Below are 22,314 nucleotides of genomic sequence, written 5' to 3'. Positions count from 1 at the left end.
TTATTCTGGTAAACCCAGAATCAGAAAGGGGTGATCCTTCCTCCGCCCCAACCTATATGCACAATACAGTACTAAATCTGATCCCAAGATGGTGGGGACTCTTCTGCCCGTAATTACATGCACCACGTCCCAGCTCTGCATCTTCAAGCCATGAAGCATAAATGGACTTTGATTATAGTATTTTGCAGATAACATGAACCCCCCCCAAGTCTATCCACTGGGAAAGCTGGCAAGGCAAAGTTGTCGATACTGGGTGTATCACAATATTTAAATATAATGTACTTACTTACTTACTTACTAACTATAGTTCTACAAACCTGAAGGACCAGCAGAAGACACTACCAAAAAGAACTGCAACTCTGATCAGAGGTATCGTGAACATACTAGGAGGCAGTGGAGGAAACAAGAGATAAGACCATGATTTGCCCTAGTTCATCAGCAAAATGTCCATGAAAAATAATCAATCAAAGCCATTTGTAGAGCACGTGGCTACCTCCATTGAGGTGTCCTGGTGCTAAAAGTGAGACTGAAGAAAAGACAGACCTGCTAAACTACACCTGACTGAAGAACCAAGTTTTTAAGTCCTTCCTGAATTACTGTTCTGTTTCAGCCGAGCGTAGATGGATAGGCATAGCATTCCAAAGCTTAGCCGTCCTTACAGAGAAGGACCTGCCACTGTGTCAAGTTTTGGCATATCTTGGAATGCGAAAGAGTCGCAAACGATTACAGCTCAGGGTTCACTCCTGTTATAAGCTGAGCCTCTGTCTGAGATCATGTAGCCCTGTGCCCCTTAAGGCTATGAAGGCAAATGTCGGGGCCTTGAACTCGATCCTCTTGGTCACAGGGAGCCAATGGAGCTGCCTCAGATGAGGGGAAATGTGGTGGCAGAAAGGGACCCATTAGATGATCCTCACAGTTGGGTTCTGAATTATCAGCAATCTATAATCAGATCAGCTGAAAGCCCCAGGTAAAGGCTGTTGGCATAATCAAAGTGCAAGGTCACATAGTGCGTGGACAGTGATCTTGCGACTCTCCTCTAGGAGAAAACACAATAGCTTCCTGATGAATAATGTAATGCCCAAAGTCATTTTAGTGGTTACTTTTTTAATACAAATTTGGGAAATGGGGTATAAATAGGCAGAGAGATAAACAAACCAGAGACTAGACTAAGTTTTTATCTCAAGTCACATCCACTAGTGGAAACGGAAGGATGTGGAACAGGTGAGGGCAGAAAACGCATAAGTGAGATTTTACCAGCTCTAGGATTTCAGACCCAGGGGCAAACAACTCATCAACAGGGATCCAGACACACTTGTTAGACAATATGTGGTATGGTGGTAAAGTCATTAGAAGAAACTGTAGCACCAGCTAGGCGCACAGCCAAAACTCAAGGTATTCTTAAGTGAGATTGCTGCGGTGGAAGAGCTGCATTGGATACAACAAAGAGCCACAAGGGTGGCTCAACAGGAATACGCTCAAGTTGGCTTCAAGATGCAGTGGACGGAAAACCAGAAAAAAACAAATAGGAAGCTGTAGAACTACATAAAGGGTAGAAGGTTGTACTCTTTGTTGCACAACGGAATGAGCCCATGAGAAAATGGGGGAGGAAGCCATCCAGTATTAAGCATCTCGCTATTCGAAATGTCCCTCTTCTCTTACTACCCTTGACACTAAAACTTCAAGCCTAACTATACCCCACAGCCCCTATTTTTGGATGCCATGTGCAACCCGTCATTACTAAATCGCTAGCTCATGGTGATCAATGAACTGTTTCTACTCACAACTGCAAAACTGAAGATACACTTGTATTGCAGATATTAGAGAGTAAGTTGGCACATAGGGCCATATGTGCCAACTTACTCTCTAATATCACAACTTACTCTCTACAACACATTTTCCCCATAGACATAGAATGGGTAAAACACTTTGATACATCTGGCCCATAAAGATTTAAATGTGCTCAGAGTACGAAGCTTACCCAGAACCAAAGGCAGCAGATCACTGAAGCTAAACCACAGAAAGTTAGCTTAGAAACGTCCTACGGTTTAAAAAAAATATATATATATACATATAACAAAACAAAAACACAAATAATATATTTAGGTCTACGCTAAGATAAGCACATGAAAAAAGTGTATTATTTTAAATATAGACCGTTCCTGCATTAAGCTATGCAGTCTCAAAGCCAAAAGGCCAGCTTAGCTTTGCTGTGTCGCGGAGTGTGGAAAGATGTTGCAGAACTCAGCGGTGAAGGTTACAAATGGATCTTTAAATTGGCACTTTGCAGAAATCGAAATTATACACTTTCAATGACACTGTTGCCTACATGACTAGCCACATGAACCACGTCCGTGGGGGAAGTGGTGTGATTGAGAGGGGTAGATACATCCCTGGATCCACCATATCCCTCTATATCTATCACAGGTGATTTCATCAACATGCCCGTCTCTTGCACTGAGAAAAAAAAGGGTTGTGGCCAAGTAGACGTCTGTCCGTGAAACCAGAGACACCACCATTAGATTAGGTTAATCAAAGAGGCTCTCCAACACCGACATATTTGAGCATCGGGGGAAATAAACACACAAAAGAAAGCAACAAGTTGCGTTTCATACCAGTGGCATATAGAAACAAACTCATAAATGACTAGCAAGATACAAAAAAAATGATCAGGGAAACTAGCTTAATTAAGATCAGCAACAAAAAAGGGGGCATAATTAACGTCTAGAGCCCCAACATGCACACTGGTAGCTTACTATTAATGTGGCACAAAAAATCATAACGCTATTGCTGCCGCACCATGAAATATCACTACCCCATAGCTCTTTCAGAAAACCTATTTATGACAGCGCTTTACAGTCAACCCTTGCTGCCAACAACACCGCCTCATCGCCGCAACCTTCCAATAACCACCATTACAACCCTTCAATACCTCAATGCCGCAGGACACAGATAACCGATCCCTGCAGCCCTTTAAAACTAATCACTGCAGTACCACTAATATACATCATAAATCCAGCCGCGAAGAGCTCACTGCTGCAGGCGTCCACGACACCTTAATACTTTGGCCCTCATTACACTATTCTTGCGGCCTCTGCTACTCCATCCCCGCAACGCACCCAAAAACCGACCCTGGGGCCGCCCCCGTAACAACTCAGCACATGCAGACAACAACCCAGCTTGCGTAGCCCCCAGCAACACTCAGCAGTTCGATATCCACACCCAGTCCAGTACTCCCAGGCCCCATATACAACTCAGCACCGCAGCCTTTTCACCTTCAAATTGCCAGTGTTGCAGCCCTTAAATTGCAGTACGGCACTCACAATAACATGACGGACCTCCTACCCCAGAGGTGAGCTCTCCAATAAAAACACCTTTATTATTCCCCAGCCCAGAAGCTTCACAATATCTCCAGGGTTGTGCTGACCAGTATTCCAACACTGCAGACCCCAAAACCTCAGCACTGCTCCCCTCTTTCTTTTCCAGGCACACTGTCCTGTCAATACACCAACACTGCATGGGATACCAAATATCACTTACAATACTTGGGAAGGCTTCAGGCAACAGCACTACTGCCCCCACCCACGACACCAGACTCCAATACACAGCGCATCCACCATGCCCCTTCAATGCTGCCCGGCAGTGCAGTCTTCCAGAGGCCCAGGCCCCAAGTGACCAGCACTACAACCCCTCATGACCCATCACCGAAGTCCCCCCTGTGACCCGGTGCCCGTTATCCAGTAATGTGGCCCTGGATACCCATTCCGGCGCCCCCGACCTTCAGAACACCTATTGCTCCCCTCCTGTCTCACTGTACCTGCATGCTGCCCATTACGGTTTCCCCCTCGCTCCGCCTCCTCTTGCCTCCCTGTCCTTCCTCCTCCTCTTCCTCTGGTTCCCGTTTTGTTCCTCGAAGAAAAAGCTGCAGAGTCTCCGCCATCATCTCCAGACAACGGGGTGCGCGGGCGGGCCCGAGACACTCGAAACGAACGGAACTTGCCCGACCGCAGAAGGTTGAGCACCAGAGAATCAACTAAAACATGCCCGACTGCGCGGTTCTAAGAACCAATTCATCAATCCAAAACCACACGGCCGTACTAGGCCGTAAACCAACGAATAAACCAACGAATCAACCAAAATCGGCTCGACCGCGTTGGTCCAAGAACCAGAGAATTGACCACAACACAGTTGTCGTTGATCTAATAGTGATAGAATCCACTCGTGCGTCCACGAGAACCGATAAATTAAACGGAACAGGGCCGCGCGGGGCCGAAAACTACAAACTATGCAGCCACGCAACCCTGTGAGAATAAACCAAAAAAAAAAACGGAATGGCGCGAGGTAAACAACCAAATTTTTGAAGAACAGAGAACGACCGACTGCACGGGATCTCAAATATAATTTGTAATCAACCCAATTCGCTTTTAGGACCGGAGGTTCTGATCATGGTTCTCTCTATTTACTCAATGTTTTACAGCAGCCAATTACAACCAAGAAAACTTAAAACTACATTTCCCATGAACAGTAACAGTTGTATCAAATATCACATGCTCCAATCACTTTAAAGTTAGCCCTTCAAGTAGTGTTGCCACCATTTTGATTCCTCATTCTTTTCTGCTGTGCACAGTGTTGCTAGATTGGGTTATTTCCTGTACAAATGGGCGATATTTTTCCCAATTGTTTGGGGGAGTAGCTCTCCTGGGAGGGTGCACAAAGTTGGGCTGTATTTGGCCTTGAGTGCGCAAAAAATTCAGAATGCAGTCAATTAATCAGAGCTCAACCACTCATTCAAGTGGCTCTCAAGGTGCTTGCGGAGGGGTAGTGCAGCGGTCCTCCGGAAATTATTTATAAAACCATAACCCCTTTCCCTGAAGTACAAATTCATACATATACTCGACAGTGGGGACCATGACACCTCGAGTCACTCACATTATACGTACACCCTACTTCATGGATCGGTGACATTCAAAGGAGAACTGCTGTATCCTAGCGGGATGTCTAAAACTAAAACTGAATATTTATACTATTTACACCTGTAGTTTTAAATGAGTTTAATGGTTTTCATTAACAAAACATTTATTTAGACACGCCGCCACTGTGGTCGACGGATCTGCTAGTAAAAAATTAGGCGTAGGAAAACTCAAGACCAGCTTAATTCTCCTTTTATCTAATTTTTATTAAAAGCAAATTTAACATGTCTAAAGTTTATTCACTTTATTTATTTCTTTATTCAAAAAACGAAATTTAAAAAAAAAGAAAATAAAGATTTATTTCAAACAGTTAATTCCATTTATTTAGGACAATTCAGAAATAGACATTTTATTTAGATTTCAGAAGTGCAAGTATTAGCAAAAGACAGATAGTTCCAAAAAATCATTCTTTCTCCCTATTTCCCTAACTAATAAACTCACCTAAAGTCCAAATCTCATTCAGAAGAAATAGAAATGTATTCAAAGTCTTACATCTCAGGAAAATCAGCATACGGACAGCATCTCTGGATGAAATCGAGGAGTTTTTTCTTCACTAAAATCAACACTTTTTTATACCTTTTTCACTAGCTCTATCTAAAAGTGTAACTTTCAACATAAATTCGAGTTCTGATTGGACAGTTTTGGGGTGGATGAGCATCACCTCATCATTATATTATTCAGTTCGCTTCCGTCAGCTAGATTTTAAATGGGTCATTGTTTTGGGCCTCTTCCGGCCTAGTCCTGTTCTCACTTTGTAACTTTGCTAAACTTTCTCACGTTCAGAACCATTGTGCTCATCTTTTGGCAGCCATCTAGACTTCCAGGCCACGTCGTCCTTGAACTACATTCATTCCAGGCACAAACAGCTCGCATTCGAACTCGGAGTCGGGCTTGCGCATGCTCAGTTCATTTTCTATTCGCAGTTCAGCAAGTCAGCCATCTTTTATTAGGCCTCACAGGCCAGAATGGGAACTATCATAGAAATAAACACAAACAAACGTTAATTTAAGATTTTTTTTTTGATAATCAACTTTATTGAGTATATAAAACAGCAAAAGAAATTCATTGGTTGCAGCTGATGAATCAACACATACATCGGATCTGAGTCAATAAGACATATAGGCAGGGTCAGTCCATTCCAGTCCAGCAGCCCCTCCTGTATTACAATAACAGCGGATCATTAAACAATCGGTACATCGAGAATCATGGCGGAATCATGTTGAACCATTTCCCCCATATTTTGTGGAATAATTCTGGAGAGCCTCGGGCTTCGAACAGGGCCTCCTCCTGGGTGCCGCACCAATCAACCCCCCTCCTCCACCCCTTCACAGTGGGTGCAGTACGCGACCAGTACTTCGCTATGTCTTTTTTGGCCACAGCCACCGCCGTCCCCAACAGGCGCCTGTCCATCCTGGAACCATCCAGGCCATCAAAGACCCCCAGCAGCATCCGCAGTGGGTCATGGGGGATCTCCCATCCCAGGGCTTGTGTGAGTTCCCGCTCCACCCCCCTCCAGAACCTCACTACCACCGGGCAAAGCCACACCATGTGGTAAAAGTTCAGTGGGGGCTGAACCGCATTTCAGGCAGTCTGGGGAGGGTCACAAGCGGGCACGGAAGAGTCGCTCTGGGGTGAGGTAGACCGCGTGTAGGTAGTATATCTGCACCAGGCATAGCCTGGAGGACGTGGTCAGGGTTCTGGGTGCCATAAGGGCATCTCTCCAGTCCGCCTCCTCCAGGGGGCCCACTCAGCCCTCCCATTGAGCGCGCAATTTATCTAAAGACGCGGGCCGTTGTTCACTAGGGAGCGATAGATGCGGGACACTCCGCCTCTGCCCAGGTTCCCCATCATCACCTGGGCTTCCAGTGGGCTGAACTCCGGAAGGGGGACCGGCGAGGGTAGATGTGCGTGAATGGCGTGGCGCAGCTGCAGCTGCAGATATCGGAAGTGTTGGGCATGGGGAAGGGCATGGCGCTGCTGTAGGTCTGCGAAGGCACGGATATGGTCCCCCACCCAGATACCCCCGAGGACCGAGATGCCAATCAGAACCCAGCATCGGAATCCATTCAGGGACGAAACCTCCCGGAGCCAGGTGCCGCACCAGAGCGGTGTTTGACGAGTGAGTTTACGGTTCCACCCCACGTGGCGCAGAGCGGCACACCAGGTCAGGAGGACCGTTCTAGTGATTGGCGCTAAGGTCTGTGGCACTGGGCTGCCATATAGGAACGCCTGGATCTGGGGAAAGTCGGTAGCCTCAAGCTCCACACGGTATGCTGGGTCGGACCAGCCGCCCGCCTACCAGTCGTGGATGACAATTAGCTTAGCGGCAAGATAGTAGAGGTAGAGGTGGGTCACCTCTAAGTCCCCATCGAAGGGGGGATGCGGGTGTGCACCAGGTATATACGCGGCCGTCCGCCTCCCCAGAGGAGTCGGGACAGGAACCCATCAAGTTCGCGGAAACAAGGGCGGGAGAGGGGGATGGAGGTGTTTTGTCGAATGTAAAGGAAGCCGGGGAGGACCATCATTTTAAAAAGTGTGCTTCTCCCTAGGGGGTTGAGGGGAAGGGTTTGCCACTTTTTAAGATCAGCCTTCATCACGACAACCAGGGGCGTGATATTTAACGCCCACTCGAGTTCCGGCAGAAAGGCCACCCATATCCCAAGGTACTTAACCGAGTGGTGTCTGAGAGGAATGGTCGACTGCCACTCATAGCACTCCCTGGAGTGATGCAGCGGGACTAATGTGGATTTGGCCGCGTTGAGTCGGAGTCCAGAGACCCTTTCGAAGGCCGCGAGGATCTGCAAGCATCTGGGGCCCGAACTCGCTGGGTCCGCCAGATATAGAAGCACGTCATCAGCGTAGAGGGCTATTTTATCTACGTGGCTCTCGTTCCAGGCCCTCCCCTGGACAAGGGGGTCCCGCCGGATGAGCATCGCTAGGGGCTCCATTGCTAGCGCAAACAGGAGTGGTGAGAGGGGGCATCCCTGGTGCGTACCTCTACGGATCGGAAAGGCCTCAGAGAGCGCCCCATTTACAAGCACCCGGGCTCTAGGGTTGGCATAGAGGACCTTGATGAGGCGGCGAAACAAAGGGCCAAAGCCCATCGCCTCCAGCACGTCTTGCAGGTAGTCCCAGTTCACCGTGTCAAAGGCCTTCTCAAAGTCGAGGAAGAGAAGGGCCAGGTACGGGGACAGACGGGCACGGTGGGCCAAGGCCAGGTGGAGGCGACGAATGCAGTGGTGGGCACTGTTCCCAGGAACCCGCGCGGCCGCGCGCGCGCGCGCACTTCCCTACCCCCGAGCGCGCAGTCCCATGTGTGGAGCGCGCACAGAGGGCACATCCCGCGAGAGTATTCGCGGCGCCGCCGCTTTTAAAAGGCGCGCGCCGCGAAAAAACGGGCATTTCCTGATTGTGGAGGACGGCGGCGGAAGTGACCACTTTGGAGTGATTGAATACTCGGGAGCAGAGGTAAGTGTTTTAATGTGGCCACTTGCTGGCCTTTTGTTTTTGCTGCCCTGTAGTGCACGCACTGTTGGTTTTATATTCTTTTATATGTAAAGCGAGGCTGCGGGCAGATTGAGTGCTTTTGTTAAACTATCCATGTTAATCGCAGCTCGTGAAGGGGCTGCGATTAACATGGATAGTTTAACAAAAGCACTCAATCTGCCCGCAGCCTCGCTTTACTTACACAACAGATGGAAGAACCATTTCCGAAGATAGCACGCATTTTTCCCCATTGGACTGCTATTTGTTTTTAAAACGCAACATGAGCTTACGGTGCGCTTCTATTGTAGCATGCATCTGCTTTATATTCTACTGTCTGTCAAATGGGCGACTTCCTGATTTTTCAGTAATTAGACTCGGACTGCTGCGTTTTATTGAGCTGGCTTCCGGGCTTGAGTCTGCTGGGAGTTCCTGGTGACCCCTTGAACGGGGTATTTGCTGTTGCAGTTAAAACCATTTACAGCAATGGCAGCTTTGGCGATGAAAGTAAAGTAAAGTAAAGTCCACATTTGTAAAGCGCACAATCACCCGTAAGGGTCTCTAGGCGCTGGGGGCCGTCGGGAAGATTAAGCGAGCTATTGCCCAGAGTCACATGGTGCTGGGCTAACCTGCCGCCGGAGCCAGGGATCGAACCGTGGTCCCCAGATTCCAGCGTCAGTCGCCCTGATGAAGCGTGAAGGCCCTCAGTTCATCAGTGAAGCTGCAGTGCGAGGCAATGCTGCAGTTTTGGACTATTGCAGGACATCTGTATCTGCCTTGTCGGGGGCTACAGCAGGAATTCTGGGTCTAACTGGCCTGTACGGCTTTGTCTTTATTTCCTGGCTTCGTTTCTCAGTGGTTAATTTGTAAAAAAAAGAAGTGCCGGGGCTCTCATCAGAAGGCAGCTTCAACCGGCAAATTTCTCCTATCAGCACTGCCTAACACATTGCCAACAAACCCTACAAGTGGGATGGGAGAAGTAGCGTAATGGCCAGAGCTGCCGAATTTGGGGCTGGGAAATCAGGTTCGAGCCTCGGCCTGACTCAACATCCTGAGATTCTGGGCGAATCACTTAAATAACCTGTGCTCACCAAAAATGAATGATTAGGTGCTGTTGTTCAGCCAGCTCATATTAAGCACAACCAGGAGGTCGAACATAGCAGAAGGAAACAGACTAAACATTATTCCTAATTGATTTGCGCATTCATTCGAGGCTAAGAGGAAGATTAGATATGTTTGTGCTACGTTATTCTACATACTGAGCATCATCCACATGTGCTTCCTCTTTTTTCTGTTTTTTTTGTTTTAGCTCAGCACGATGTTCGGAATACAATACAAGTTTTGCTTGTTTCACGATTTGGGTTCTAACTTGATTTCACTCAAATGTCACTAGACTGCAGGTTAGCAAGAGAGGAAACCAGGAATTCACATGCCTTGTGGGGATCTTGTTGACTTCCAGCCACAGTAAACACTTCAGTGTGTTTCTGGAATTGATCGAAGTTTGGCAGGCATGAAATGTGTGAGGCCTCAAAGTGTAAGTGAAATTAGAGTCACTCTTGCGCCTGTCTCGTGCTATCAGATAAATACGTAACATTAGTCTATGTTCACCCACTGTATAGAATACATAAACTAAAACTGGAGTGAGGTTTAAAACGGAGCTCCTACAGAATACGCCACTTATGCATATATGGTGCCCAGTTACCAGGAATGCTATTCCCTCCCCGTGCCCCACTCCTACCAAAGTTGCTGATAGCAGGGGTGTACGTACCTCGATGAAATGAGGAATTACAAGGGGGGGCGAGATTTCAGCACCTGATTTACTACTGCGGGTGCCGCTTGTAGTCGGTTTGGGACTTTGTTACTCAGCCTGCCCGTGTTGGAGGAGAACTGTGCCTGGATTATTGGTCACCGCCGGAGACCGGGACTGCGAGGCCCACCAACCTGTGTGTTTGATCATCCCGCACACCTGCCGCCTCTTCCCGTGTCTTCTCCCCTCTGCTTGCTCTGCTGACTGGCGCTTAAAACTCGACTCGCGGCCCCCGCTCTGCGGGCGCCGCTTGTAGTCGGTTTGGGACTTTGTTACTCAGCCTGCCCGTGTTGGAGGAGAACTGTGCCTGGATTATTGGTCACCGCCGGAGATCGGGACTGCGAGGCCCACCAGGCTGTGCGTTTGATCATCCCGCACAGCTGCCGCCTCTTCCCGTGTCTCCTCCCCTCTGCTTGCTCTGCTGACTGGCGCTTAAAACTCGACTCGCGGCCCCCGCTCTGCGGGAGCCGCTTGTAGTCGGTTTGGGACTTTGTTACTCAGCCTGCCCGTGTTGGAGGAGAACTGTGCCTGGATTATTGGTCACCGCCGGAGACGGGACTGCGAGGCCCACCAGGCTGTGCGTTTGATCATCCCGCACACCTGCCGCCTCTTCCCGTGTCTCCTCCCCTCTGCTTGCTCTGCTGACTGGCGCTTAAAACTCGACTCGCGGCCCCCGCTCTGCGGGTGCCGCTTGTAGTTGGTTTGGGACTTTGTTACTCAGCCTGCCCGTGTTGGAGGAGAACTGTGCCTGGATTATTGGTCACCGCCGGAGACCGGGACTGCGAGGCCCACCAGGCTGTGCGTTTGATCATCCCGCACACCTGCCGCCTCTTCCCGTGTCTCCTCCCCTCTGCTTGCTCTGCTGACTGGCGCTTAAAACTCGACTCGCGGCCCCCGCTCTGCGGGTGCCGCTTGTAGTCGGTTTGGGACTTTGTTACTCAGCCTGCCCGTGTTGGAGGAGAACTGTGCCTGGATTATTGGTCACCGCCGGAGACCGGGACTGCGAGGCTCACCAGGCTGTGCATTTGATCATCCCGCACACCTGCCGCCTCTTCCCGTATCTCTTCCCCTTCAGCCTCCGCCTTGTATCATAGGTGGCTCTTCCCCGCGTGAGCGGGACGCGTGTGCGGGACAAAGGCCGGGACGAAGCCCGGACAAAGGGCGGACCCTCTGAGGCCCTCCGAGGCCTGCAGAGCCTGGGTTGGGCCAGTCCCCCTGCCCCTTAACTAATCTTTGTCCCCTCTTCCCGTTTCTGCTCTAATTAATATTTGTGCTTCTTTGGTGCTATTCTTGCAGCTGTTATCCCCTCTGTGCTTTTAGTTCTTTTCTATTTAATGTTACCTTTTGCTAGGCATTGTTAATATTACAGCACTTGTTACCTACTCCTTTGTAATTCTCTTATCATTAGCCTCAGTTGTTGATTAACATGTCTGCTCGTGAAACCCGAAGCCAGACAGCTGCAAGTGCTAAATCCAAAAAATTAACTGGCACTTTAGATAATTTTATTTTCCGCACCAATTCTTTAATTGACCAGGGAATAATACTCATGGAAAGGAGGGTTTCGATGGACCTCGCCCAAGCCAAAAGATCCTCTTTAGGCAATATAGCTCTAGTACGCTCCCCGATCAAAGCTTTAAACAGCTCTGATCCACACCCTATACAGTTAGATACTAGACTGCACACCCCAACCAGTTCCCTAACATTACCCCTTGACCCTCCACCTCCGAGTGCACCAATCCCAGCTGCCCCTTTGCTAAACAACTTATTATCAATACCAGTTGTAGTCCATCATGAGAATAACTGCTCCCAAAGGGGCAGTTTGGAAGGTGCAGTTCCAAAAATAAACCAAACAACCCACAAGGTAAATACCACCAATCCTACCCCACAAGAGATGTTGGGACATATCGTCGGCGAGACTGGTGCAAGTGTACCCGTCGAAGAAGGGAGGGATTTATTGGGTAACAATGATAACATAGGGAGTGATAAGGTCGAACTTGTATCCCATCCCTTACCTTTGGGTATCCCAGATGACACAATCTCTGACAGCAGTTTGGTTAGTATTCCAGATGATAGTAGTAGTGATGAATCCTCAATCGATCAAGAGGATAGGAATGCCTCCTTTTTGAATTCTCTGTCCGACCTTATCAAATCATTACTTCTGCCCCTAGAATCCAGATTACAGAGCATTGAACATCAGCTGGAGGCTATTCTCTTGACACAAAAACCCAAGGAAGTTATTTCTGCCTCTAATGCCTCCAATGTCCCTACTGTACCATCTTCTGCCCGTAATCATGTATCTATTCCCAAGAAGCACCCTACAGGGGATAACCCTGCCCCCAAGTCCCGCCGGCCCAAAATACCAATTCCAGAGAGTAAAAAAACCTGTACTAACCAGCCAACCACTATTGCTCCCACTCATACTCAGAGTGGTACTGATCCTATTACCCCAGCCCCCAAATCCCCCTTACCCCATCATGAGAAGCCAAACCCATGCAGGAACATTAGTTTACCACCAGACGCCTGTCCATATTTGATAGTTCTGACAGGCGTCCTCGAACTTGCTCCGGCCATTTCTGAACCATTCTGGGCACTTAAAAATCAAATTTGTCACTGGTTAGACAGAAACTATCCTCCACCCCCTGGATTAAACAACAAAATGCTCATGGTGGAGAGAGCCCCTTGGGTAGGCGGAAAAAAGAAAAGCTTAAAGGGAGTTTGTGTTGTTGTCACATTTGAGGACCCGCGACTGGTGGAATATATTTGTTCCGTTCCTCCATGTGACAACAACACTACGATTATGGCCAAACCCCTGTCATATTTCTATATGCACACGGAGCATCATGACCATAGGTGGAGCTGGCTGAGGTCGTCCAATATGGGGAGAGGGAGAAACAGGAGGGAGAATTTCAACTATCAGATTCCCCCTAAGTGGGGTGGGAACGAAGAGGAAGGTTGGAATCTAGTTGGAAGGAGAGGAGGGAGACCCTATCTGGGTGATCGACAGCCAAATGGGGATTGGCTGGGTCCCCAGCTTAACCATCCTTTATTCCCCTGTTTCAATCGTTATAGCGGTTTAGAAGGGGTAGACTGACTTCCAACACAGTCCCCTGGACGATCTGGGGAGAGTGTGGTGCCCGCTTCTCCGGGGGTACGAGTTAATGATATTAGTAGGGATGTTTCAATTAATATGGCTACCATCAGCCTAGGTAGAGCAGAAAGGGAATCTAGCACACTGATCCCATCAAAGGAATTATCCACAGCCCATACCTCTATTAATATCTTGTCTTGGAACATAGCAGGTCTAAAAAAAATTCTTGATAACCCTGATTGGAATGATTTCATAAACACTTCCACATATGCATGTTCCAAGAAACCTGGTGTCCTCTGCCACAATATAAAAACGGATACTCAACCTTCTATACTCCTGCAGTTTCGACTGGGAAAGGACGTCCCTCTGGAGGTTTACACATCTGGGTAAAGTTAACTTTGAACTGCGTCGTCACTACCCATAATACAAACTCAAATGACATTCTGCATATCTCTATTAAAAGCCCATCCGGAAATAATGTATTAGAACTCTTTTGTGTATACGCAAGAGGCTTACCGGGTGGCCATATTTCACCTATAGTAGGGTTGCTAGATAGTAAGTTATCATCCCTCCCTTTGAGATCTAAAATATTGGTGGGGGGACTTTAACTGTATTTTTGAACCCCTGGACGATGAAGATTCAATGGGGTTAAATAATGAGGATAGGAGCCAGACTATACCACCTTTAGCCCTTACTCCCATCAAGAAATGGACTGCGAGAGCAATCCAGTTAAATGCTTTGGTTTTGGAACATAACCTACGGGCTTTAAACGGGCGTACTGTCTCCGACCGTGATGGAGCAATGACCTTTAATAGGCTACGTTGCCCATCACGGATTGATTATATCCTTCTGGATATTCAGTCATGGATTGACCTAGTGGATATGAAGGTCAGACAAAGATCAGACAGTGACCACAACCCTTTATGTATGGTAATCCATTGGGGAGATGAGATCAGTAAAAGGGGAATTTCAGAGATGACCACTAAAGAAGTTTTTCCCTCTAACTGCAATCGAAAGCTTAAGTGGAATGCAGTTAGGTGTGAAGAAGGGAAACTTGATAGTATCAAAGAGCTAGTTATGGCCGAATCCCGTGGCTTGGCATCTGTTACTTTAATGGCCCCTCATCCCTCGGGGTCAAACCTAACTGCTATGTATAAGAACTTAACAGAGAAAATTGGATAGTTCTTTATTAAAAAATCTAAGGTGACGTCAATGACATACCATAAACCGAACAAGGGCAACCTCTGGTACACAGCCAATTGTAGGAGGAAGAGGAAAGCCATTACTTTGGCCATAAAAAGTAAGGACCCTTTAGCAGTAAGAACTGCTAGACAAGATTACCATAAAAGCATAGCGACAGCCAAAAAGGACTGGGAGGAGGAGCATTGGCAGGCGCTAAAGGATGCTGCCTATGGGAAGAATCCTACTCTTTTTTGGAAATTAATTAACATTTTCGATAGGCGTGGGGCAGAGCATATTTTAAATCACATAACCGAGCACCAATGGTACTCTCACTTTTTAAAATTGTACTGTGAGAACTGTATGGAGGGCGAGTCAAAATCTCCTGCTAGGGGTACTGTGAGTAAGATTAATAGAGAGCATGGCACTAATGAAGAGTTCTTCTCACCCCGTGAAGTTCAAGACGCCATCCTTAAAATAATCCCGGGAAAAGCGTCTGGACCCGATGGTCTTCCGGGGGACCTATTGGTGTATGATCCTAAATTATGGGCAGACCTCATATCTATGATTATGAACCTAATCCAGTCTGGCCACCCAGTACCCGAATCCTGGATAGGTGCAGAGGTCATTACCATATTTAAAAAAGGTGATAGAGAGGACCCTGCCAACTACAGACCAATTCGTTTAATTGATACCATCCAAAAAGTAGTTGGCAGGGTCATCATAAACCGGACAGAGATGTGGTTAATGGAAAATGATATCTTGACCCACTTCCAGGCCGGATTTAGACGCAATGTAGGCGCCATGGACCAGGTCTTTAGATTTTGTGCGGTTTACTGGAAGTCTGTGTCTATAGCCAGAGGGAGTTTATACCTGGCTTTTATAGATCTGAAAACGGCTTTCGACGTTATCCCACGTGCTAAACTCTGGGAGGTTCTCCTGGATTTGGGATTTCCTAGTTATTTGTTACAGTTCATAATTAGACTGCACGAAGGAAATTATGCAAGGATCCGATGGGGGGACCAGGGGCAACTAACTAGGAAGATCCCTGTCAGCAGAGGGGTGCGGCAGGGTTGTGTGATGGCCCCGACTTTGTTTTCTCTTTTCATAAACGGGGTGGTGGATCACCTGAGAGAGGACCCAGCGGATGCCCCTGTCCTTGCCTGGGAGAAAACACCCACACTCCTCTTTGCTGATGACACCCTCCTGTTGTCCAAAACCCCCAAAGGCCTGCAAAAACTCCTTGATCGTTTTAATGTGTTCTGTAAAGACCGTGGGTTAACGGTAAATACTGCAAAAACTAAGTTGATGGTCATGTCCGTAAAAAGAAATCATAGGAAGGTTTATCTTTCCTTGAATGGGTCCCCCCTAGAGGTAGTGGATGAATTTGATTATCTCGGGGTTAGAATTGGTAATAAAATGAATTGGGAATCCCACTTGTGTAAAATGGTTTTAAATCTTAAAAGGGTTTCCGGTGCTATCCTAAAGAATCAACGTCTTTCAGTTAGTAGACCAATAGCCCCTGCCCTAGCAGTCTATGAGGGAAAGGCGTTAGCCTCTGCGGTCTATGGATCTGAATTATGGGGCACTGAGAACATTAAAGCACTGGTGGTGGCAGAGAACAAGTTTATAAGAGACTTAGTCTCGCTCCCTCTCTCAACCCCTTTAAAACCTTTATTTGCTGATTTGGGTTAGAGATCTATTTCTGAAATAGTCCAACTCCGACCACTACTATTTTGGGTGCGCCTTAGAAGGACCCTGGAATTAGTAAAATATGCTTTAGTGCTGGATGAGTTAATTAGCCTGAATGTTTCAAATAAAATAAAGTGGCTAAACAATCTAAAGAAGCTTGTGGTATCTTTGGGATTGAGCGACTCCTCGGCCTCCCAAACCCCCCCACCAAAACAAATAGTGAAAAAACTATACTGGGAGTTGATAGAGGCCAAGGTTCTGCTCAACCCAAATTGGGGTCCCTTAACAGAGAAATTTTTCGAACACAAGCTTGTTGTTAAGTTAGAACCCTTCTTGGACTTCATACAATCAATCAATCAATCAATCATGCCATTTGTATAGCGCACTACTCACCCGGGAGGGTCTCAAGGCGCTTGGGGGGAGGAGTATGCTACTGCTCGAACAGCCAGGTCTTGAGTTGTTTCCTGAAGGCGAGATGGTCCTGGGTCAGCCGAAGGTGGATGGGGAGGGAGTTCCAAGTCTTGGCAGCCAGGTAAGAGAAGGATCTTCCTCCGGCGGTGGCTCTTCGGATGCGTGGTACGGCTGCGAGGGCGAGGCTGGTGGACCGTAGCTGGCGGGTGGGCGTGTAGAAGGTCAGGCGGTCGTTGAGGTACTTGGGGCCCAGGTCGTGGAGAGACTTGTGTGCGTGGGTGAGGAGCCGGAACGTGATCCTCTTGTCGACGGGGAGCCAGTGCAGGTTCCTCAGGTGGCTGGAGATGTGGCTGCGTCGGGGGACATCCAGGATGAGTCGGGCGGAGGCGTTCTGAATGCGCTGGAGTCTTTTCTGTAGCTTGGCTGTGGTTCCGGCGTAGAGGGCGTTTCCGTAGTCCAGTCGGCTGGTGACGAGTGCCTGGGTGACAGTCTTCCTGGTCTCGGTCGGGATCCAGCGGAAGATCTTGCGAAGCATACGCAGGGTGTTGAAGCACGATGAGGAGACAGCGTTGACTTGTCTGGTCATCGAGAGGGAGGGGTCCAGGATGAAGCCCAGGTTGCGTGCGTGGTCGGTTGGCTTGGGTGCGGTGCCCAGGGCTGGGGGCCACCAGGAGTCGTCCCAGGCGGAGGGCGAAGATCCCAGGATGAGGACTTCCGTCTTGTCCGAGTTCAGTTTCAGGCGGCTGTCCTTCATCCACTCGGCGACGTCTTTCATCCCTTCGTGTAGGCAGGTTCTGGCGGTGTCGGGGTCTCTGGTGAGGGAGAGGATCAGCTGGGTGTCGTCGGCGTAAGAGATGATGTTGAGGTTGTGCTGGCGTGCGATGGCTGCGAGAGGTTTCATGTAGATGTTGAAGAGGGTGGGGCTGAGTGAAGATCCTTGCGGGACGCCGCAGATGACTTTGGTGGCCTCGGAGCGAAACGGGGGGAGGAGGACTCTTTGTGTTCTTCCGGCGAGGAACGAGATGATCCACTCCAGTGCCTTCTCTTGGATACCGATGTTGCTGAGGCGCTGGACCAGGGTGCGGTGGCACACCGTGTCGAACGCAGCGGAGAGGTCCAGGAGGATGAGGGCCACTGTTTCCCCCTTGTCGAGCAGGGTCCGGATGTAGTCGGTGGCTGCGATGAGGGCGGTCTCGGTGCTGTGGTTGGCTCTGAAGCCGGACTGCGAGGGGTCGAGGGATCCGTTTGTCTCGAGAAAGGCGGTCAGCTGTCTGTTGACGATCTTCTCGATGACTTTAGCAGGAAAAGGGAGGAGCGAGATGGGGCGGAAGTTTTTGAGATCGGTGGGGTCCGCTGTAGGTTTCTTCAGGAGGGCGCTGATCTCGGCGTGCTTCCAGCTCTCCGGGAAGGTGGCGGTGTTGAAGGAGGCGTTGATGATGTTCCGGAGTTGGGGTGCGATGGTGGAGTCGGCCTTGTTGAAGACGTGGTGTGGGCAGGGGTCGGTCGGTGATCCGGAGTGAATGGTGTTCATCGTGCGGGCTGTGTCTTCGGTGGTCACCATGGTCCAGGTGCGAAGGGTGGCAGTGGGGGGCATTGGTTCGACGGTTGGGTGCGTGGATGGGGCGCCGAAGCTGTTGTGGATGTCGGCGATCTTGCGGTGGAAGAACGAGGCGAGGGAGTCGCAGAGGTCTTGTGACGGAGTGATGTCGTTGGTGCCGGTGCTGGGGTTGGAGAACTCCTTGACGATAGTGAAGAGCTCTTTGCTGTCGTGGGCGTTGTTGTCCAGTCGTTCCTTCAGGGATTTCTTCTTGGTGGTGCGGATGAGCTGGTGGTGCTTGCGGGTAGCGTGTTTGAGGGCGGTCATGTTGTCGGTGGTCCGGTCGAGGAGCCAGGCTTTCTCAAGGGTGCGGCAGGTCTTCTTGGAGTCCTTGAGGTCGTCGGTGAACCAGGATGCCTTCTTGCTATTGGATCAGCTGGGAGGGTTCTTTAGTGGCGCGAGGTCGTCGGCGCAGGCGGTCAGCCACTGTGTGACGTTGCGGGCTGCTTCGTTGGGGTCCGTTGTGTTGGCGGGTGGGCTCTGGCTGAGGGAGGTGGTGAGCTGGTCTGCGGTGATCTTGCTCCAATTCCTGTGAGGTACCTGTTGCGGGTGGTGGTGGGTCGTGGATCTTTTGAAGCTGAAGTGGACGCAGCTGTGGTCGGTCCAGTGGAGTCCGGTGGCGTGGCTGAAGGTGATGTACTTGCTGTAAGAGAAGACGGGATCAAGCGTGTGGCCGGCGTAGTGGGTGGGGGTGTTGACCAGTTGCTTGAGTCCGAGGTTGGCGAGGTTTTCCAGCAGGGCGGTGGTGTTGCGGTCCTTGTTGTTCTCCAGGTGGAAGTTGAGGTCCCCGACGAGGATGTAGTCAGTGGAGGGGAGGGCGTGCGGGCTGATGAAGTCTGTGATGTCTTCGCTGAATTGTGTGCGTGGTCCCGGGGGTCTGTAGACGAGGGTGCCTCTGAGGGTCGTCTTAGGGTCGGTGTGAATCTGGAAGTGGAGATGTTCTGCTGCGGCGAAGGAGTCGTTGGCGTCGGTCGTGATGCGGATGGTGTTCCTGTGGACGATGGCGATGCCACCTCCGGTCTGGTTGATGCGGTCCCTCCTGATGATCTTGTACCCGTCCGGGATGGCGATGGCGATGTCGGTTGCAGAGGAGGCGTTCATCCAGGTTTCCGTGAGGAAGGCGACATCCGGTGATGTAGCGTCGAGGAGGTTCCAGAGTTCCACGGCGTGTCTGTGGACGGAGCGGGTGTTGATCAGGATGCACTTGAGGTGGTTGCTGCTGGTGTTTGTCTTGGCGGGTGCGGGGCAGGTTCGGAGGCAGGTGAACTTGCAGGTGCAGCAGGTGAAGGGTCCGTGGGTGCGTCTCGGGGTGGCTCGGCAGCAGGCGTGGGTCCGGCCGGCATTGAGTGCGTTGAGAGTGGCGGCGTCGTAGGTCAGTCGGGTCGTCTTGCCTCGGTGGGGAGGGCCAGGGGTCCTGGCGCTGGGCGCGGGCCAGGCGCGGACGGGCGCAGACGGGCTTACCTTTGGCGCACCTTCGGCGCTCAATCGGCGATCCCGCTGTGCGCGTCCGCTGCGCGGTCGCTCTGGGGGCGTCATAAGTAAGGAGCCGGGAGGGAGGAGCAGCGGGGCGGCGAATGGAATCACAGGGGGGGGGGCCGCAGGGAGGCAGCGGCGGGAAATTCCAAGAAGCAGCGGGCAGCGGGAAATTCCCAGGAGCAGCGGGAAATTCCCAGGAGCAGCGGGCAGCGAGCGAAGGAATCAGCAGGCAGGAGGCGGCAAAGGCAGGCAGGAGCGGCAGCAGTGAGTGGGGCGACCAAGCCCTGTGGAGGGCTGAGCGGTACAGACCCCTCGAGACAGAACTTTATTTCTGAAACTTAGATATGGCATTCTCCCCATTAAAAATTTCATGGCAGGATGGAAAGATAGGAGGGAAGAGGACTTGAAATGCCCACGTTGTCCCTGCCCGGAAGAATCCCTGGGCCATTTCCTTTTTGCATGTAAAGCATACAAACAGGCCAGAGTTAAATGGTTGCAGCCAGTCTGTAGGAAGCTAGGAGTTAGGGACCATAGATCCGCCCTTCGAATTATTCTTTCCAATACCACTTGTATGGTTATTGTTTGAGGGGTCGCTAAGTTTTTGGCCAGCGCCTGGATTATCCGGTTAAGGTTGTTGTCTCACTCGTGTACAGACCATGACGTAGTATGAATTTTAATTATGATATTTTCCCCCAGTTTTAACTGTTTTGATGCAACACTTTTATGAGGACTGTAATACTTGAAATTTATGTATGTATGTATTTTTATGTTTGTACTTTTATGATACATGTATCGAATAAAGTATTACTTACTTACTTACTTACTTACTTACTTACTACTTTCTTCCATTACTTTCATCTGAACATTTCGCTGCTTTCAGCTGCTGAAGTGTCCTTGTGAACTGCTCCTGATCACGTAACGGGGCCCAAAGATGTGTCATGGACGTGTTAAACTTAAAGCGAAATGTTTATGCCACGAGGGAGAGAGGGGCAGGAGTGGCTGCCTGTGTAGAATAGGGCAGTATCCTGGCTCATCAACAGCTCACGCCCGGAGGTCCTGGTCACACACTACTACCAGCAGCATCATGTTAAATCACTATTTACTGGGACAGCCTTTTAGTTTTATTTCATCAGAGGCCTGCTGCGCAACACGCTCCTCGCTTCATGACATCCGTTGAAAATCGCTGCAGCTGCGCAGTATGCCTGGGCGGGCTGCAGCGAGCACAGTTATCCCATTGGTCCAACTCAGGACACTCACTTGACGATTTGTCAAGTAGGGACGGGGCGGGCTAAGTGTATAGTTTGCAACTAAGGGGTCATCATTGGTAGCGTGTGATTTATGATAAGGCAGGGACCCTGGCAGTTTCTAAGCGTGTGCCTTCATAAGGCGGGCTGCTGTGATGCAATATCAGCTCTTCACCGGTGTGCAGCCAATATCGCATGTAGACCCGGCCCTGAAAATTGAGTGCCGGTGCTAAGCACCGGAAAGCACTGGCACAAATTAAGCACTACTTTCTCCTATCTCTACTTTTGGTGCTAAAATCTGGCCGGCGGTGGAACAAATATTTCAAATCCCGAAGACCACTCTTCACCGGAGCGCTTCTTGGAGGCCTATTCACTTATGTCCTTTTCTGGACTTTCTTGTATGGCATGGTGCATGTCTATTAAAGCGATAAATCCTCTGAAATGTTTTTAATGAAATTTGAGGACTATTACTCAATTCATTTAATCGACAGACCAATACTCCTTATTAATTTCTAATTGTTTGTCTTCTTGTGTAATAGTAACTTAATGCCATGCAGTTCTGTTCCTCTAATTAAATCAAATCTTACACAACAATGCAGTAAGTTTAAAAACACCTCTAGTGGGCTTTTCAGGGAAATCTGCCCAGTTTGCAGACTTGCTGCATTATTTTGGAAGTAAAGCGAGGCTGCGGGCAGATTGTTTTCTTTTATTTAGATATCCATGTTAATCGCAGCTCGTGAAGGGGCTGCGATTAACATGGATACTTTAACAAAAGCACTCAATCTGCCCGCAGCCTCGCGTTACTAACAAAATAATACAGAAAGTCTGCAAACCAGGCAGATTACCCTAAAAAGCCCACAAGCGGTGATTTTAAACTTGCTGCATTATTATGGTAGTAAAGCGAGGCTGCGGGCAGATTGTGTTCATTTATTTATTTTGAAGCAAGTGTGATCACGTATGCTCTCACCAGTCATCACAAGTGCAACATTATACATCACGTTGTGACAGTCATTTTGTCTTTTTTTCTTCTTTAATTTACATTCAAGATGTTGATGCCCACCTTAGAGCCGCACGTTAAAAAAAAGTGCACAGGAGCACATTTTAAGGATGGAGTGACCAGGTTGTAAATTGTGGTGTACAGTACCTCCTGAAAAGTTTATTAAAATTAATAAATGAAAGCGATAGTCACACGTTACGTATTCAAGGAGTAACAGCAATAAGCAGGGAGGAGCAGAGCGCACCAAAGGACGAAGGTTATAAAAAGAGAAAGCACTACTTACTCTTTTTATGTAACTTGTGTAATTACTGCTATTGTATTACTTTCCTTTTCCCGCTCGATGCTCGATATTGCATTTATGTCCTCCCTTCCA

The 22,314-nt window shown here is 49.2% G+C and overlaps 2 protein-coding genes across 5 annotated transcripts in view; one reads left to right on the top strand and one right to left on the bottom strand.

The window, feature by feature from the left end:
• Positions 1 to 4,132, bottom strand: part of RBFOX2 (RNA binding fox-1 homolog 2) — a 686,272-nt gene extending 682,140 nt beyond the window's left edge. For 3 of the 4 annotated variants that reach the window (XM_078640440.1, XM_078640444.1, XM_078640456.1), the window contains exon 1: positions 3,815 to 3,981. In XM_078640440.1, the coding sequence (XP_078496566.1) occupies positions 3,815 to 3,940 (126 nt within the window). In that variant the 5' untranslated portion in view covers positions 3,941 to 3,981. Of the gene's footprint in view, positions 1 to 3,814 lie in introns of all 4 variants that reach the window. The other variant, XM_078640431.1, reaches the window with a different exon arrangement.
• A 4,726-nt stretch (positions 4,133 to 8,858) lies between these two features.
• LOC144774453 (ER membrane protein complex subunit 6-like) lies at positions 8,859 to 21,432 on the top strand. The gene is made up of 3 exons (XM_078659184.1): positions 8,859 to 8,957; positions 9,144 to 9,308; positions 21,206 to 21,432. The coding sequence occupies exons 1-3, from the start codon at positions 8,937 to 8,939 to the stop codon at positions 21,365 to 21,367; spliced, it is 348 nt and encodes a 115-aa protein (XP_078515310.1). The 5' UTR covers positions 8,859 to 8,936; the 3' UTR covers positions 21,368 to 21,432.
• Positions 21,433 to 22,314: the final 882 nt, after the last annotated feature.

This window comes from Lissotriton helveticus, chromosome 1_1 (genome assembly GCF_964261635.1).
Source record: "Lissotriton helveticus chromosome 1_1, aLisHel1.1, whole genome shotgun sequence".
NCBI classification, from domain to species: Eukaryota; Metazoa; Chordata; class Amphibia; order Caudata; family Salamandridae; genus Lissotriton; species Lissotriton helveticus.
This window is presented reverse-complemented; position numbering and strand designations above follow the sequence as displayed.

Coding starts and splice junctions, on each gene's coding strand:
- LOC144774453 (XM_078659184.1), top strand. CDS start 8,937: ATGGCAGCTTTGGCGATGAAA. Junction 8,958..9,143: donor TGGCAGCTTTGGCGATGAAA/GTAAAGTAAAGT, acceptor GCCCTGATGAAG/CGTGAAGGCCCTCAGTTCAT. Junction 9,309..21,205: donor CCTGGCTTCGTTTCTCAGTG/GTTAATTTGTAA, acceptor GCACAAATTAAG/CACTACTTTCTCCTATCTCT.